The 19368-nt window shown below is 39.9% G+C and overlaps 1 protein-coding gene across 6 annotated transcripts in view; it reads left to right on the forward strand.

Annotated features, from left to right (window-relative positions):
- Nucleotides 1-19368, forward strand: part of BLTP1 (bridge-like lipid transfer protein family member 1) — a 181890-nt gene that overhangs the window by 158165 nt on the left and 4357 nt on the right. For all 6 annotated transcript variants that reach the window (XM_080671792.1, XM_080671790.1, XM_080671794.1 and 3 more), the window contains 12 exons: nt 7329-7529; nt 8104-8283; nt 10384-10521; nt 11183-11440; nt 12750-12900; nt 13303-13460; nt 13563-13755; nt 13952-14169; nt 15124-15375; nt 16253-16456; nt 18008-18202; nt 19228-19362. In XM_080671792.1, the coding sequence (XP_080527918.1) occupies nt 7329-7529; nt 8104-8283; nt 10384-10521; nt 11183-11440; nt 12750-12900; nt 13303-13460; nt 13563-13755; nt 13952-14169; nt 15124-15375; nt 16253-16456; nt 18008-18202; nt 19228-19362 (2283 nt within the window). The remainder of the gene's footprint in view (nt 1-7328; nt 7530-8103; nt 8284-10383; nt 10522-11182; nt 11441-12749; nt 12901-13302; nt 13461-13562; nt 13756-13951; nt 14170-15123; nt 15376-16252; nt 16457-18007; nt 18203-19227; nt 19363-19368) is intronic.

Consider the following 19368-nt stretch of genomic DNA (forward strand, 5'->3'; position numbering starts at 1 on the left):
GCAAATAAGGGCAGCTTTACTTCTTCTTTTCCAATTTGGATGCCTTTTATTTCTTCTTCTTGTCTAATTGCAATGGCTAATACTTCCAGTACTATGTCAAACAGGAGTGGTGAGAGTGGGCATCCCTGTCTCGTTCCTGTTCTTAGGGGAAATGGTTTTAGTTTTTGCCCATTGAGTATGATGTTAGCTGTGGGTTTATCATATATAGCTTTTATTATGTTGAGGTATGATCCTTCTATTCCCACCTTGAGAGTTTTTATCAAGAAAGGGTGTTGGATTTTGTCAAATGCTTTTTCTGCATCAATTGATATGACTATGTGATTTTTATCTCTCAATTTGTTTATGTGATGTATCACATTTATTGATTTGCGGATATTGAACCATCCTTGCATTCCTGGGATGAACCCTACTTGGTCATGGTGTTTGATCTTTCTGATGTACTACTGGATCCTATTTGCTAGAATTTTGTTGAGGATTTTGGCATCTACATTCATGAGGGATATTGGCCTGTAATTCTCCTTCATTGTGTTGTCTTTATCTGGTTTTGGTATTAGGGTGATGCTGGCTTCATAGAAGGAGCTTGGAAGTGTTCCTTCCTCTTGAATTTTTTGAAATAGTCTGAGGAGGATAGGTTTTAGTTCTTCCTTGAATGTTTGGTAGAACTCTCCTGTGAAGCCGTCTGGCCCCGGGCTTTTGTTTGCCGGAAGCTCTTTGATGACTGCTTCAATTTCTTCCATAGTTACTGGCATGTTGAGCTGTTTAGATTCTTCCTGATTGAGTTTTGGAAGGTTATATTTTTCTAGGAATATGTCCATTTCCTCCAGGTTGTCCAGTTTGTTGGAATAGAGTTGTTCGTAGTATTTTTTAACAATCCTTTGTATTTCGGCGGGATCTGTTGTTATTTCACCTCTTTCATTTCTGATCTTGTTTATTTGGGTCCTCTCTCTTTGCTTCTTGGTGAGCCTGGCTAGAGGTTCATCAATCTTGTTTATCCTTTCAAAGAACCAGCTCTTGGTTTTGTTGATCTTTTGTATTGTTTCTTTGGTCTCTATGTCGTTTATCTGTGCTCTGATCTTTATTATTTCCTTCCTTCTGCTTACACTGGGCTTTTCTTGTTGCTCTTTTTCTAACTCTTTGAGTTGTTGGGTTAGGTAATTTATTAACCCTGTTTCTTGTTTTTTGCAGTAGGCTTGTAGAGCTATGAACTTCCCTCTCAAGACTGCTTTCGCTGTGTCCCATAGATTTTGGATTGTAGTGTTTTCATTGTCATTTGTTGTCATGATGTTTTTTATTTCTTCTTTGATCTCTCTGGTAACCCAGTCATGGTTTAATAGCATGCTGTTTAGTCTCCATGTGTTTGATTTCTTTGGGTTGTTTTTATTGTAGTTGATTTCCAGTTTTATGCCACTGTGGTCTGAGAAGATGCTTGATATGATTTCTATCTTCTTGAATTTGAAGAGACTTTGCCTATGTCCCAACATATGATCTGTCTTTGAAAATGACCCATGTGCACTTGAGAAGAATGTATATTCTGTGGCTTTGGGGTGAAATGTTCTGAAGATGTCAGTTAATTCCATCTGGTCTAGTGAGTCATTTAGGATTGATGTTTCTTTGCTGATGTTTTGTTTAGAGGATTTGTCCACTGGTGATAGTGGGGTATTAAAGTCTCCTACTATGATTGTATTGCTGTCAATCTCTCCCTTGATATCCTCCAGGAGTTTTTTTATGTATTTGGGTGCTCCTGTATTGGGTGCATATATGTTTACCAGAGTTATTTCTTCTTGTTGGATTGCTCCCTTTAGTATTATGAAATGGCCTTCCTTATCTCTTGTTATGTCCTTCAGTTTGAGATCTAATTTGTCAGAAATAAGTATTGCTACTCCAGCTTTTTTTTCAGTTCCATTTGCCTGGAAAACCTTTTTCCATCCCTTCACCCTCAGTCTGTGTGCATCTTTTTTTCTGAGGTGGGTTTCTTGTAGACAGCAGATATATGGTTCGTGTTTTCTTATCCAATCCGTTACCCTATGTCTTTTGATTGGGGCATTTAATCCATTTACATTTAAAGTTATTATTGATAGGTACTTATTTGTCGCCATTCCTATTCTTTACCCCTGTGTTACTTCTTCGCTTCCTGTTTCTTTCTTTCTTTTCTTTTTTTTTTTTTTTTTTTTTTTTTTTTACAGCAGACCCTTTAGCATTTCTTGCATTGCTGGTTTGGTGGTAATAAATTTCCTTAGTCCTTTTTTGTCTGTGAAGCTCCTGATTTCACCTTCAATTTTGATTGACAGCCTTGCTGGGTACAGTATTCTTGGATTCAGACCCTTCCTTTGCATGACTTTGTATATTTCATTCCATTCCCTTCTGGCCTGATGAGTTTCTGTTGAGAAATCAGTTGCTAGTCTGATGGGGGTTCCTTTGTATGTAACTTTCTGTCTCTCTCTTGCTGCTTTTAAGATTCTTACTTTGTCGTTGGTGTTTGACAATTTAATTATAATGTGCCTTGGCGTCGGTCTTTTGGGGTTCATTTTGCTTGGGACTCTGTGAGCTTCTTGGATTTGTGTGGGTTTTTTCTTCCCTATATCAGGGAAATTTTCTGTCATTATTTCTTCAAAGAGGTTTTCTATTCCTTGCTCAGCTTCCTTTCCTTCTGGAACCCCTATTATGCGGATGTTGTTTTGTTTCGTGTTGTCCCAAAGTTCCCTTAGACTCTCCTCCTGCCTTTTAATTTTTTTTTCTAGAAGTTGCTCTACTTGGGTATTTTTTTCCATCTTGTCTTCTAGCTCACTGATGCGGTCCTCTGCTTCTTCTAGTCTACTCTTGATGCTTTCTATTGAGTTCTTTACAGCAGCGATGTCATTTTTCATTTCTTCTTGGTTCTTCTTCATTTCCTCTTGGTTCTTGCTCATATTGTCGAATTTGTCTTCCATTCTTTTCAGCCACCTTATGACCATTTCTCTGAATTCTTTTTCTGGAAGGTTTCTTGCCTCCATTTCGTTTACTTCCTTTTCTGGTGATGCCTGCTTTTCTTTCATATGCGGGCTGCTTCTTTGTCTCCCCATGGTCTCTCTTCTCCAGGTGTCTGGTTATGTAGTTCTCTCTCTCCTGGGTTGATTTAAAGGCACAAACTACAGCACTACCAGGTACAACTCACAAGGCACTGAACAGGAATGTATTCACGATATTAATAACCTCCAATATAGGTGACCACCAGAGAAAGGCAAATTAGGTGATAGGAGAGAAAGAAGAAGAGGAAAAAAGAAAGAAAGAAAAAAAGAAAAAAGGAGTGTGAAAATGAAATTGGGAAAAGGGAAAGTAAAGAAAAAAAAAAAGTAAGAGAGACAAGAAAGTGACTAAGAGAGAAAGGGGAACAGACTATATATATTGGGGATAAAACTCCAATAGAACAATCACTAATCCCAGCAAATGCCAGCAACAAGTGCCTGGGGATTAGTACAAACTACAACACCAACTAATATGGAGTGAGGCAAGGGAAAGCTGAAGCACAAAACAAACAAAAAAATAAACAAAAGAAGAATAAGCAGAACAATCTCACAAAAAAGCATAAAAATTCGATATAATCTACATTCAAGCAAACAACAACAAAAGGACAGAGAGAAGGGCAAGTTTATGGATAGCTCAGACAGCGAAGGGAGAGGTGTATGTGGACTTGGAGCAGGGGATTGGAGATTAGATATGTAAGTAGGGTGAAATTTTAACAAGGGATAAACAGAAAGAATAGGGAAAATCTAAAGCAGTAAAAGGGTAAGATAAACAGGACACTGAAAAGGGGGATGTTAGGAAGAGAGTGATGGCCTAAAGGTAGAGATGAGATAGAGTAAAACGATGCTAAAGGAAAGATAAAAATAGAATGTAGAACCCTAATCCCAAAATAAAATGACACTTAAAAAAAAAAAAGATAAAATAGCAGTAGTAATAATACGGATTGAAAATAAAAATGTAATAATTAAAAAGGTAAAATCAAGTGATGAAAAAAGAAAAAAAAGTTTCTTGATTAAAAGATGCAAAAAATGAAAATAAAAAAAAATAAAAAAAATAAAAGGTAAAAATAAGATGTGAAGTAGTGAAGGTCATTCACTTCCTCTGTTTTTCTGTTTGGCACGCCTGTTTCTCAGTCCAGACAGTATTGCAGTTCCCTGCGATCCACTGCTCTTCAGTGTTGTAAGCCAGTCCTGATTTTAAGCAGGCGGTGTGTCTTAATTTCTCGTATTCCTTTATTTTTGATTACACAAGAGTCAATTTGTGATTCAGCCCCTGGGTGGCAGTGTTTCTGGATTGACTTCCAGGTCTATCTATGGCCTCTCTAGGCAGTGTTAGAGCCTTCTTTCCCTGTGGCACTCACTACCGGTTTTTGGGAGTGGGCTGCCACAGAGCTGACTCTTTGATGGTCACTCCCTGCTCCGATCCCCAGGTTCCAGAAAAACAACTTTCCCCTGCAGTCTCCCAGGGTGTCCCCAACTGGGTGATCCTATGTATTGGTCTTAGTAATCAGAAGCAAGAATTTCAAGAGCAAAAAGCCCAGTTGTGCGAACTCCGGGACTGCGCGTAAGCCCAGGCACCCAGGGAACGCAGGGGCTGCGCGTAAGTCTGGACTGCCTGAAATTCTTAGGGTGTCCCTGCACGTCAGATCAAAATGGGTTGCTTTTTAGAGTGCCCTTCTCTTAGCAGCTCTGAGGACCCCTTTCCACAATCACAGATCACGCCAGCCCCTACAGCCACGGATTTTTCTAGGCACAGACTTCCTTGGTCCTCCAGCTCCCGCAAAACGCACGTTCCTCTCTCCCGCCAGGACCAGAGACCTCACCTTATCCCTGGCGAAATCTGACCTTTCCGTGGTGGAGTGTAGAGCTCCTCTGAACCCGTGTGTTTGCGCCAATTGGGGAGCGTTGTTCTGGGGCTCGCAGTCGTTCCTTGGGTGCCGCAGTTGTGGATTCTCAGGCTTCCGATAAGCTCCACTTTCCGGATCAAGATGGCGCAGACTCCGCATCCAAGCCCACAGCTCCGGGAGGGGACACAGCCGCAGTTGGTGCTGCCAGGTCAGGGGAACCCCGTTTAGCAGTCCCCCACCTCCTTCTTGAATTCAGCTGTCTCCCAACCAGCCAACAAACACTCCTTGTGTGACCCTCAGCTGTTCTTTCTTTCTGCTCCGGGACAAGGCTCGGAACACGTCTGTCTATTCCGCCGCCATTATTCCCTCCCCCTATTCAGGTTTTCTGATTCTTCCTCATTGAGTTTCGGAAGATTGTGTTTTTCTAGGAATATTTCCATTTTGTCCAGGTTGTCCTGTTTGTTGGAATATATTCATTCATAGTTTTTTGTGTTTTTTTTTTTACAATCCTTTGTATTTATGTGGGGTCAGTTGTTACTGCACCTCTTTAATTTCTGATTTTATTTGGGTCCTCTCTCTTTGTTTCTTGAGTCTGGCTAGCGGTTCATCAATCTTGTTTATCTTTTCACAGAGCCAGCCCTTGGTTTTATTGATCTTTTGTATTGTTTTTTAAGTCTCTGTCATTTATTTCTGCTCTAATCTTTATTATTTCCTTTCTTCTAATTACTCTGGGATTTTCTTATTGTTCTCTTTCTAATTCTTTAAGTTGTAGAGTTAGGTAACTTATTAAAAGGTTTTCTTGTTTTTTGAGGTAGGCCTGTAATGCTAAGACCTTCCCTCTCAGGACTGCTTTCACTGTGTCCCATAGATTTTGGGTTGTTGTGTGTTCATTTTCATTTGTTTTCAGGATATTTTCTATGTCTTCCTTGATCTCTTTGGTAACACATTCATCTATATATATAAAAGCCTAAGCGACAAAATGACTGAACGACAGGTCGACCGGTTGCTATGATGTGCACTGACCACCAGGGGGCAGACACTCAATGCAAGAGCTGCTCCCTGGTGGTCAGTGTGCTCCCACAGTGAGAGCACCACTCAGCTGACCGACGGGCGCCAGGCTCACGACTGCCAAGTACAGCTATGGCGGCGCTAGCCTCTCCCACCTCCATGGCAGCACTAACGAGTCGGTGACAGGCGCAGCGGGACTGGGATGAGCGGGAGTGGTGTGGCGCCTGGCCCGGATTTGGTCTCCTCCCCGGCCACCTGCCACTTTGGGAACTACTACATGCCTCGGGGGATGTTGGACTGCCAGTATCGGTCCATCCCTGCAGGCTGTGGGGATCTGGTCAAAACCGGCAGTCCAACATCCCTCAAGGGGTCCTGGATTGTGAGAGGGCGCAGGCCAGGCTGAGGGACCCCACCAGTGCACGAATCTGTGCCTCTAGTTGTTTAATAACGTGATATTTAGGAGCCAAATACTATTTAATGCCCTATTCTGATGGCCTCCCATTGTTTATGTTTAAAGCATAGCGATCAGCCTGTCCACACATGGTAAGTTTTGCCACTGACACTTAGTTCTCTGAAAGAGAGAGATCTTTACTTTTTGCATTTTTTTTTTTTTTGGCATATGTGTAGTGGTTCTTTTTTTTAAATTACAGTTTACATTCAATATTAATTTGTATTTCAGGTGTACAGCATAGTGATCATACAGTTATGTATGTTACAAAGTGTTCACCCGATATTTTAAGTACACACCTGACACCATACTGAGCTATTACAATATTATTGACTGTTTTCCCTGTGCTGTACTTTACATCCCTGTGACTATTCTGTAACTACCAGTTTGTACTTTTGAACCCCTTCACCTTTCTCACCCAGCCCCAATCACCCTCCCTTCTAACAGTTGTCAGTCTGATCTCTATGTCATATGTGTCTGTTTCTGGTTTATTTTTTGGTTTATTCTGTTCTTTAGATTCCACATGTAAGTGAGATCATGTGGTATTTGTCTTTCTCTGCATGACTTAATTCACTGTACGTAATACCCTCTAGGTCCATCCATGCTAGTTGGAAAAGGTGTAACTTTCTGCATTTGCTCTGTTCGCACTCTTTCCTACTGGAATGATTGGACTTGTGAACAGTGTGTCCAGTTCCCCCCTTTGCTTAAACCTCTGCTATTTTGTGCCTCTTCCTTGGCCTGTTTCAGTGGCACAAAGAAGAGCAGAAACAGAAGGCTATGGAGTTGGCCAGTCATACTATAAAGGAGTGTTTCAGAGTATTCAACCTGGTTTACCAAATAAATTAATTGCAAAGTATATCTAAGACCTCATTGTGTTTTCAAGGATTAAATCTATTTATGAGTGCATGTTTGAGTATTTCTTTTTTATTTTCAAGTCATGTTTGGTTGGCTCTTGAGACTATTAGTGGCAGGATTTTTAAATTTTCTGTGGCTGATAAAGGTTTTGGATGTCTGTGTTGATGGCAGGTTCATCAGGACTGGGCAGCCCTCTTGGCAGAAGTCGGCACAGCAGCAGTCAGTCAGATCTGACCACTTCTAGCAGCAGTTCCTCCGGGCTGAGCTTCACTGCCTGCATGTCTGACTTCTCCCTCTACGTCTTTCACCCTTACGGAGCTGGAAAACAGAAGACTGCTGTTTCTGGCCTCACGTCTGGGTCAGGAGGCTTAGGTACACTTAGCATGTTTGCATCTTTCTCAACTTTAGAGCACTTTTTAAACTTTGATCTTTTCCTAAATCATGATACCTTTAATAATGGATATAAAACAAGATCATAAACTTATTAATTTTTCTTTTTGATAATATCTTATCTCTACAAATAAGTAGAAATATGCAGTAATTCAGATAAGTGAATTATACAAGAATTGTAAAAATCAGAATATTTTATAAGATATACACAGCACAATAATATCTTTGGATATAGGTTTATTTGGATAAGAAATTCTATTCTACAAATAGTAAATTTTTTAAAGTGTGTACATCGTTTTCGTTAATTTAAAATGAGACTGTTATTTTTTTTTATTACTATTAGACAACTTACATTTCACTGGCATTTTACCACTAAAAATGCTCATTAGATCATTCTGCTTAAATTTTTACCTCACTTTAAATGATTTTAATTGATGTGTTTAATTCCACTGTTTTGGATAATTTCATGGAATTAGATAGTTGTGTGTATATGTATATGTATACATGTATGTGTGTGTATTTGTACTCACGTAGGTGTGTGTGGTTTTTTTTAAAGGGAATGTGGATGAAGACCCCACTTCAGTCACTGGTCGAAAAGACTCACTGAGTATAAACCTTGAGTTTGTAAAAGTGAGTTTGTCTCGGATAAGACGTTCAGGAGGTGCCTCGTTTTTTGAAATTCAGACTGTAAACAAGTCTGCAAGCAAAATGGACACCACACTAATAAATATATCTGGTATTCAATTTTATAGTTTTTAAATTTAAATGTTTGTTTTCCAGAATTAAATAAGGGGCTCCTTTTTAAGTGTTTAAATATTACATTTATTTAATAATATGAGGCTTTTAATGGTAAAGGAGAGGAATGACAGTCCAGCCTAGTGTACACTTTCAGTCCAAGTAATCAGTATTAGAAATGTTATTTCTAGATAAATATACAGAAATATCACCCAAGGGCTCAAATGTGCCTCATTGAATCACCTAAAACTGCTCTTCTCTTTACTTCTCTACCATAAATTGGTAAAATTTCTAATGTTTCATTTGATTTTCTAATTGTAATTTCTTAAAACACTAAAGAGGAATGAGTTAAAAATGTTCCACATGCATTTAGTTTTAAATATTCAAAAGTGATTTGGTCCTGGCCGGTATGGCTCAGTTGGTTGAGCATTGTCCCACGCACCAAGAGATCTCTGGTTTGATTTCCAGTCAGGGCACATGCCCTGGTTGCTGGCTTGATCCCCACTAGGGGTGTGCAGGAGGCAGCCAATGGATGTTTCTCTCTCCCTCTCCCTTCCTCTCTCTTTAAAAAAAAAAATAAAAACTTTTTTTAAAAAGTGATCTGCCCATAGTTACAAAGCTAGTTATGAAGCCAGCAGTGCACGTGCACATGACTCAAATACCGGTAGCATCGATTTTCTGGGCAGTGAAGCCATTAGAAGTTTTTAAGAAATGAGATGATAACATTGTCCCCAAAGATAACAGACTGTATTGTACACTTAAAAATCTATTGAGTTTGGCTCAGTGGTTAGAGAGTCAGCCCCCCTAGACTGAAGGGTTGCAGGTTCAATTCTGGTCAAGGGCACATACTTCGGTTGAAGGCTTGATCCCCAGCTCAGGTTGGGAAGTGTGCAAGAAACAGCCATTCAATGTGTCTCTATCACATCGATGTTTCTCTCTCTTTGTCTTTCCCTGTCACTTCCACTCTCTCTAAAAATCTATGGAAAGATTGAGGATAGATCTCATCTTAAGTGTTCTGACCATAAAAAAAGGACAAAATTTTATATGGATTATAAAATAAACATCTCTGCATGCGTGTGTGTGTGTGTGTGTGGTGGGTATTTTAGATATAATTCATGGAAGCATGAAAAATGGGAGAGAAGATGTGTGGGGAGGCTGTTTAATTAGACACAGCAGCAGGGGCTGAAGGCTGGATTGTGACAGTGAAGAAGAAGAGGGAATGGTGTCTAGAGAAAGAGGAGAGAATCTACAAACTTGGGGACAGAGTGTGTGCAGAGCAGCAGAGACAGGATGCCTCACACTTTCAGCCTATGTGACAGAAGGGACAGAGTGGTAGAAAATAAAGGAAGTACCTCCAGGGCATTAATGGAAGGATAGGGTAGGCAGCTGCTGTTAGGCATGGCTGTGAGCTCAGAGGGAAACTGAAGGCAGGTCTGGGAGACCAAGGTGTGAAGACCCTCCTGAGGCCCTAGAGGAGGAATAAGGAGGGCAGAGCAGGAGCTGTGCGGCCAGCACAGGGCCTTCACACTGACCAGCCCTGCTCTGGCAGTGGTCGCCAATCTTTAGACCTCGTGGGCCACCAGTTGGCGACCGTTGCTCCAAAGGTTTCCTTAAACCAGCCGTCGCCAGCCTTTCGGACCTCATGGACCACCAGTGGTCCGCAGACCACAGGTTGGTGACTGCTGGTCTAGAGGAAAGCAGCAGTTCTCTCACACCACCACTTGGTTTGCAGCCACTTTTGAGGAAGTATGTATCCCAGTTTATCCCATGATTCATTCGCCACATTTTAGAAAAGCCCTGTGTTCAAGTTGAAAGCTGTCTGTAAGACTGACCTTTAGAACCTCTCTGAGAATTTAATAATAAAGTGTAATTCCAATTTGCCTTTACCTCAACAAAGGAATGGAACTAAAGTGTTAGAATCTGCTACTTTTCTCATTTATGGAAGGAACATATTATCCCTTACTAATCATGCTGTGCAACTTAGATATTTCATGAATTGTAGCTATTGTAATTTAGTTGTGTAGTACCATATTATACCATGTGGAAAATATTAAAGGTTTTGGAAATCTGTACTAACACATTTTCTTTATTTCTGTATCAGCTGTTTGTGACATAGGTTCTGCTTCCTTTAAATATGATATGCGCCGGCTCAGTGAAATTCTGGCATTTCCAAGAGCCTGGTACAGGAGAAGTATTGCAAGACGTCTCTTCCTTGGAGACCAAACTATAAATTTGCCAAGTAAGCTCATTATGTAATTAGAGTTACACTTATTTTGCTTTTAATTTTGGTTGCAATAGTCGTAAGATCCATGATTGACAATACAAACTTTGTCTTACTTGTTAAGTAGTGGTATGCAGTTCATTCCCTCATTCAAGCATCTGCTGATCCCCTCCAGTGTGCTAAGCACGGGAATGCATGAGCGGGGTCACAGAGAACTTGCCCTCTCAGAAACTACATTCTGCTGACATTAACAATTATTTTGTAATCTTAATAAAATCTGGAAATGCAGATGTAACCATTAAAATCATGATTAGATAAGCATGGAAAATAGAAAGTGTTGGGGACATGCTACCATATTACCTGTGTTTTTCTCCTGGACTTAGATATTGTGCAAGTGAAAGGTAGAGTTAGCAAGATACAATACAAAACCTGGTCTCAGTTTATTCCCTCATCTGTAAAGTGGGAGCATAATACTTCTCCAGCCATTCTCATAGTGTTTCTGTGAGAAATAAACTAACAAGCTGGAATGTGCTTTGCAAACTGTAAACTTCTGCACACTTGTCAAATAGAGAACTAAAAGTATGCAATGTGCTTAGAAGTGGTAGAGTGTTAAAATTTATTATTTTATAGCATGCCAGTTTTACCCTGTTAATTGTTTTTGTTTCCACTTTTCTGTTAGCATCTGGCCCAGGGACACCTGATTCCATTGAAGGGGTGAGCCAACATCTTTCCCCGGAATCATCAAGAAAAGCTTACTGCAGGACCTGGGAGCAGCCTAGTCAGTCGGCTTCCTTCACCCACATGCCTCAGTCACCCAATGTGTTCACTGAGCACGTGACAAACAGCACCATGTCACCAGGGACAGTGGCACAGAGCCTGAAGTCCCCGGCTTCCATAAGATCTAGGAGTGTATCGGATTCTTCAGTTCCCCGAAGAGGTAACACTGCTCTCTTTGTTATCAGTGGCCCTCCAATGACTCCAGGATAAAAATCTTAATTAGTTACTCCCAGATTTCTGTCTCACCTGCAGGGAAATAGACTCTTGCAGGTTTTTATGGAAGATGGAGGGGAGGGGATCCAAACCAAACAACACACACTTCAAAGTATCTGTCAGCAGAAGATACAGCTGGGTGGCTCAGAGCTTTAAAAAGGGGTAGGGAGAGAGGAGAGAGCACATTGTTAGTAAGCTCTAGAGTCTAGATGGTACAGTTATTTTTTTAAAATTGTTTTCAAGTACAGTTTATACTCATTATTTTGTATTGGTTTCAGGTGTACAACATAGTGGTTAGAGACAATCACATTACTTTACAAAGTGTTCTTGACTATATTCCTTATGCTGTACATTATAACCCCATGACTATTCGTAACTACCAATCTGTACTTCTCAATGGTACAGTTATTTTCAAAAGTAAACCAAACCTACAATGTTGTAAAAGATGTTTGATATTAAAAAAGTTAATCTTTGTATTTATTAATTCTTTTATTCACCCATGTTTTTTGAACTCTCATGTGCTCAGCATTCTACTTTTGTCTGAACATATAAAAATGAGTGATTTAGTTCATTGTCACAAGGTAAGATTAGAGTATAATGAGCAAATGCAGGACTCAAGACGTACGTGAGTCCATAAGACACAGAAGTCAGGCATGCAGCAGCCTCAGAACGGTCCCTGCCTTCAAGTCCTCTGTTGGCCCGTAGCATCTTGGGATTTCCTCCTCTGCTGAGAACCCAGGGTGATGAAAGATCTGTGCTGTGGTATCCCGTACATATTGGAATTTCCTCCTGTAACAAGGAGCTCATAGAGAACTCTCTAAGCCAGGCGTCCTCAAACTACGGCCCGCGGGCCACATGCGGCCCGCCGAGGACATTTATCCAGCCCGCCGGGTGCCGCTGCCTGTCCTGCTTAGCAGCCGACTCGTCCCGGGCCCGCAGTGCGCATAGGAATTTGTTCATAGTTTTTTTTAAAAACTATAGTCCGGCCCTCCAACAGTCTGAGGGACAGTGAACTGGCCCCCTGTTTAAAAAGTTTGAGGACCCCTGCTCTAAGCTTTCAGAAAGTGCAACTGCCAGCACCTGCTAAAGTCAGTAAATGGTAACTCTTTTTGAGGCAGTGTGATAGCTATTTAACATTTGGCTATAATACAAGAATATCATTTCAGTTTTTGGATTTTAGTGATAAGAGTGGTTTTTGCTTTGTAATCACTGAGCATCTGTGTGAACAAATGTCCATATGATTTTTCTATTTTTAGACTCACTTTCAAAAACATCAACCCCTTTTAACAAATCAAACAAAGCAGCAAGTCAGCAAGGGACTCCATGGGAAACACTTGTCGTGTTTGCTATCAACTTGAAGCAATTAAACGTCCAAATGAATATGAGTAATGTAATGGGAAATACAACGTAAGCTCTTCAAATACAAAGAAAATATACTTAATCATTACTTGTAATTTTTCTTATAGTGTATTAAAGTAATTCAAAACCTTTTTCTAATGCTGAAATGTTTGAGACGGTGAAAACAGTAGATAAAAGATACTAAATTGCTTTATACTGAAATGGCTTAATCTAATTCTAAAGATACTGTATTATAAAACGATTGAAAATATATGTTCTAAAAAGAGAGAAAATTTTAAGTAAAACAGCGTAATTTTCTAGCTAAGCAAAAAGCCTTATCATAAATGTTAATATTTAAACATTTACTCGTTTTTATAATAAACTTTAAAAAAAACTTTTTTGAAATCTAACTTTTGTTTTAGTTTATGACACTGAAAGCCAGATGCCTACTTAACCTTTTTCTTATTTTAGTTGGACAACGAGTGGTTTGAAGAGCCAGGGCCGCCTGTCAGTAGGAAGTAACCGTGACCGAGAGATCAGCATGTCCGTTGGGCTGGGAAGATCCCAGTTAGACTCTAAGGGAGGGGTTGTTGGAGGGACCATCGATGTCAATGCACTGGAGATGGTTGGTAAGTTGAATTTTACAACTGAAAAATATATTGAAAAAAAGTTTTAAAAACTTTTGATGAGTTTTTCCCATTCGGCATTTCTGTGAAAAATAATTATTTCAGCTCATATTTCCGAACATCCGAATCAGCAGCCCAGTCACAAAATTCAGATCACGATGGGCTCCACTGAGGCCCGCGTGGACTACATGGGCTCCAGCATCCTCATGGGCATCTTCAGCAATGCTGACCTCAAGCTGCAGGACGAGTGGAAGGTGAATCTGTGCAGTGCCTTGGATTCAAGCATAAGTGATAAAAGGTATTCAGGAAATAGGACCTTTCAAACTTTGCATGACTGCTCTGAATATATTTTCTGTCACCCAGTGAGAAAGCACAAGCTTTTATATTATGCAGTTAATGTGAATGAAAAAGTTTGGTGGGGGAAGGGACTTTTTCTTGTACTTTTAAACCATCTTATATAAGCTATATGATAAAGACTCTGTTTTATATTCTAGTGAAATTTTTGTCCATGGAGATTTGAAGTGGGATATTTTCCAAGTAATGATATCAAGATCAACCACACCAGACCTGATAAAAATAGGAATGAAGCTCCAGGAATTTTTCACGCAACAGTTTGATACCAGCAAACGAGCTCTGTCTACCTGGGGACCAGTTCCTTATCTTCCACCTAAGACAGTGACGAATATCCTAGAGAAAAGTTCACAAGAGCAGTGTAAGAATTAGAACTAAGGCTTTTGTATGTGCTGATCTTTCAGTGAATATGTTGCAGTTTTCATTTGAAGTCACATAGTATCTATATGCCATGCTTACAGTGATCCATATGCTCTTCTCTAGTTCACTCAGCAACGATTCCCACCCACATGGGCATTGAAGCCATCATTTGAGAAATCACCATTTCTTATATCCTCCCCTTGCCACAGCTCATCTAAATCATCCGTACACCACATTCCTGGATACAAATTATGACAATACCATGTTCTGCTTAAGAGCACGAGCTGTGGAATCAGAATGTCTGAGTTTGAATTTATTAGTTGTGTCCCACTAGGCAGATTATTATTTTCACTCAGTAGGGCAAACAACAAATACTTATTAAACATGCTCATGTGCTAAAGCACATGGCAAAGATCTAGTGAGCAAAGTTCCTAGCCTCATGAAGTTTACATTCTAATGGGAGAGACATCCCATATTTAAGTTACTAACTAAAATGCAAGATAGTTTCAGGTAGAGAGGTGCTGAGAAGAGGAATGAAGCAGGGGAAGGAAACAGAATGAGTGTGTGAGGATGGCTATTTTAGAAGGGGGCTCCTGGAAGCCTTTTCTCAGGTGAAAGATCTTGGCTGAGGGCTGGGAAAGAGCGTTCCAGGCACAGGGGCCTATGGAGAGTGCAGAGCTCCCACATGGAAAACAAAACAAAACTCTTATCTGTGACCACCTTCGTGACCCTCAAAGCAAGCACCCTCCTGCAGTGGGAGCTCTGCACTCTCCATAAGCCCCTGTGCCTGGAACGCTCTTTCCCAGCCCTCAGTTTCTGGGTTGTTGTTTTCATCCCTTACTTGAGTCACTGCAGCTGCAGAAAGGAGTCCGGCTGCCCCCCAGCTCCCTGCCATTGCCATTGAAGATGTGCCTGCGGCAGGCACTCAGGATAAGCCTGTTTGGTTTTCTTGCAGTGCTAGACGCCGCCCACCATCGACACTGGCCTGGAGTACTGAAGGTGGTATCGGGATGCCACATATCCTTATTCCAGATCCCATTACCAGAAGATGGAATGCAGTTTGGAGGATCGATGAGCTTACATGGAAATCACATGACACTGGCTTGTTTCCATGGTCCAAATTTCCGTTCGAAATCCTGGGCCCTTTTTCACCTAGAAGAACCAAACATTGCTTTTTGGACTGAAGCTCAGAAGATCTGGGAGGATGGTAAACTGACACATTTCAAGCTTTTACTCTTTTCATCTTCTGATGTGATAATACATAGCAGAGTAACTTTTCTTTCTCATATCTTTTATCTGTTTTCTCTTATAACATTTCTGAAGTCCATTCTATTTGTTATCATGTACCTGACATGTCAAGGAGTTCACTGTCAGTGAGTTAGTTTCTATAAAGTCTGGGATGTAAAAGACTTATTTCTGAACTTGCTATCTACTCTTTTTCTTGCTTAAGCAATTAAAGTTTCTTTTACTGGCTGTAATCATAATAGTAGTTACTGTAAAAATTTCTTACGTAAACATGAAAAGAGGAGATACAGTGGCAGTATAGGGAAATGATCTGCCTTCAAGACTACAGTAGGCAAGGCTCTGCTTTTACCTCTGTTTACAGTGGTAGACCCAGTTCCTTTCAGCTTTAGTTTCTTACTCAGTGGTTTAAAAAAATGGGTGATGCTTTTTTCTTTTTTTATCGTTTAAAGTATTACATAGGTCTCCTTTTTCCCAGATTGACACTCCCCCTCCCCTCCCATCCCCGAGAGCAAGCCCCCACTGCCCCAGTGTCCATGTCCATTGGTTATGCTAATATGCATGCATACAAGTCCTTTGGTTGATCTCTAACCCCCCCCCCCCCTGCCCCTTGTCTCTAGATCTATTTTTGTTAATCAGTTTATGTTGATCATTATGTCCCACATATGAGTAGGTTGATGTTTTTCATGTTCCTGGGGATAAATCCAGTAATAGCTAAAAGAAAGAAAAAGTATTTGTGATTTTTTTTCTCACTTACTCATTTTCTATCTATTGCTCTAAGCACAACTCTTTTCTTGCATCTAAATATAATTTGTTACATTAAGAAACTTTTTTTCCTCTAGGCTCTAGTGATCATTCTACATATGTTGTACAAACATTGGATTTTCATCTGGGCCATAATACCATGGTTACCAAACCATGTGGCGCTTTGGAAAGTCCTATGGCAACAATAACCAAGATAACAAGGCGTCGCCATGAAAACCCACCCCATGGAGTAGCGAGTGTGAAAGAATGGTTCCATTATGTTACAGCCACAAGAAATGAAGGTTAAAAGTTTGATTTTTTTGGAGATATTTATTTTGTTTTTTCCTAATTTGGATTTTGTTGACCGTATAGAATTTAAGTGAGGGAAACTTTTCATTTCTTCAATTAAATAAGTTTCATTTTACTCCTGCTGACGTAAGTAATAATATTAGTGCATGGTTTCATCACCCTGGTAATGAAATATAGACTTAAATTATTTTAGATGTAACTGAAAACAATCAAAGTAAAATTGGCTTAAATAACTGAAATTAAGTTTAAGATTATTGGAAAACTATTTTCATACAAACATTAGAGATTTGGAAAAGTTATTACACAACTAAGTACAAGGATGCCACAAACTTAAGTTTCTCAATGGATGAAATAAAATAAAACTAAATAATATCATTCCTATGAAGTCATAAGTTTAAAGAGTGGTTTTGATGAGTTTTTCATTTGATTCACCAATCTTAATAATGTGGTCATGAAAATTTTTATTTTGTGGTTGTTTTATGTTCAAATTTATAATACTGCTTTTACTGATCATTTCATTTATATTAGAAAGCTGACTAGATTGAGAAATGATAAAACTTGAATGTCTTATTTAAAAATGACTTTTCAAAATGGAAAGGATGATGACATGGGCTCATGGAAAATAGTTACTATGGAATAGGCAACCCCAGGGATTAAAGACTATTCTGGGAACAAAGGGGTATAAGGAAGCAAATTAGAAGAGTGTGCAGGTATTAACTGTTCTACTTCCAAGTACACATTTTGGGGAAGGGGTCCTTTTTGGCTGGAATAGTATGGAGGGGCTGTCAGCATACTGAACTGCTACCTGTGTACCTAGAAAAGTGCTAATTGTATAAGACAGCCATAATGTAATCATCTTAGCACATATGTTGGGGAATATCAGGACTTCTACCTGATTTCAAGATCAGGATCACATTTAATCACAAATTCTATAAGAGTGAAGTATTCATTGTATGGAGATTAATGAAACTCTAAAATTCAGACATGAATGTAATCCTATGTAATAAAAGTGTAGTATGCAAATTGTCCCTTCGACCGGGAGTTCAACCAGGGGTCAGGGCTGGCTGGGGGAAGGTGGGGAGGCTCTGGCTGGCAGTGGCAGCCACTAGGAACCCTACCAGTGCACGAATTTCGTGTACTGGGCCTCTAGTTGAGAATAATATTCATCTTAAAGTTCAAGAAACAAAAAAGCAAAATGGATTAGATTTATCCAAAACTATGTTATAAAGCTTCAGTCTTGAGAACAGTGATCTATATCACTACTTATATATGTGTGTATATAAGTATATATAAATATAAATTACTACTTATAAATACAGTTCTATATTTACTTATATAAATGTCTATACCCGTCTACATATATAGAGATACATAATTATTCTCAAGATCACAACTTTATATGGTTCTATTTTTTCAAATGTGAGTTTATTTTGCAACTTTTGAAATGATAAAAGTTCCTATATCATAGTGCCATGAAAGCTATAGGCTTATCTATGTCTATTGGTTTAATTTGACTCTTATTGTCTTTATTATTATGCATGTAGAACTAAACCTACTTCGTAATGTTGATGCTAATAACACCGAGAATAGCACTACTGTGAAGAATTCCAGTTTGTTGAGTGGATTCAGAGGAGGTTCTAGCTACAATCATGAAACAGAGACTATCTTTGCATTACCAAGGATGCAGCTTGACTTTAAGTCTATTCATGTTCAAGAACCACAGGAACCTTCGTTACAGGGTATGTGGAAAAACAATCTTTAGTTTCTGAAGTTACTAAGAAAATTCTAAAGGAGCTTTGAACTACAGTTTTTGTTATTTGTGTGTAATATTAATATAATCTGATTATATAATTATCTATATACATAAAAGGCTAATACGCTAAGTGTCTATCTGACCAGTAGCTATGACATGCACTGACCACCAGGGAGCAGACGCTCAACGCAGGAGCTGTTGAGCTTCAGTGACTTGGCAGCTGCGCTTCTCAGGTGATGCACCCTGGAACCAGAGAGGAGGGAACCGATTCCTCGCAGGGCCGCGTGATTCCACCTTAGGCCGTGGGTTATGTTGTTGCTAGGGCAATGTCGGCCCCAAATCTGGTTTACTGCACACTTGTGTTTGCATTCAACACCCTGTATGACAGCAATTTTGCAGAGTGCTCTCTTGCACTCTGGGACCCCTAGGGGGATGTTGGAGAGCCAGTTTCAGCCCAATCCCCGCAGGCCAGGCCGAGGGACCCCACCTACCGGAGGGACCCCACTCACTCCACAGATGCCCTTCAAGCCATGGCGCCATCTCAGGTGTGGGCTGGCTGGAGAGGGACCACAGGAGGTTGGCTCCAGGGCATGTCCGGCCCATCTTGCCCAGTCCTGCCCCGTTAGCCACCTTCTAATTAATTTCCTTTCAATGTGCACGAATCCATATACCAGATCACTAGTATTATATAAAATAACATAAATTGATTTCCTGTGTCAAATTGATTGATGTTCTTGCCAGCCATGTAACCTGTGGCAAATAATTTAATCCATTTGTACCTCTTTCTCCTCAGTAAATTGGAGGATAAAAACCGGTTCAGAGGGTTTTTATGAGGAATAAATGGCATATAAAATATAAACCATCACCATTCTGTGAATCACATACAAAAATACTCATTTCTTGTTGCATTTCAGTGGATGCATTTACACAGACCCATGTAAATCCCTTAACAGAAAGAGAAAGGGATTTATTTAATTAAATCTTTACCATAAAAGAACTTTGCCCTTGCAGATGCCAGCCTGAAGCCGAAGGTAGAATGTAGTGTGGTGACAGAGTTCACTGACCACATTTGTGTGACTATGGATGCTGAGCTCATCATGTTTCTCCATGATTTAGTGTCGGCTTATCTCAAAGAGAAAGAAAAAGGTGAGT

This window comes from Plecotus auritus (genome assembly GCF_963455305.1).
Source record: "Plecotus auritus genome assembly, chromosome: 6".
Lineage (NCBI taxonomy): Eukaryota > Metazoa > Chordata > Mammalia > Chiroptera > Vespertilionidae > Plecotus > Plecotus auritus.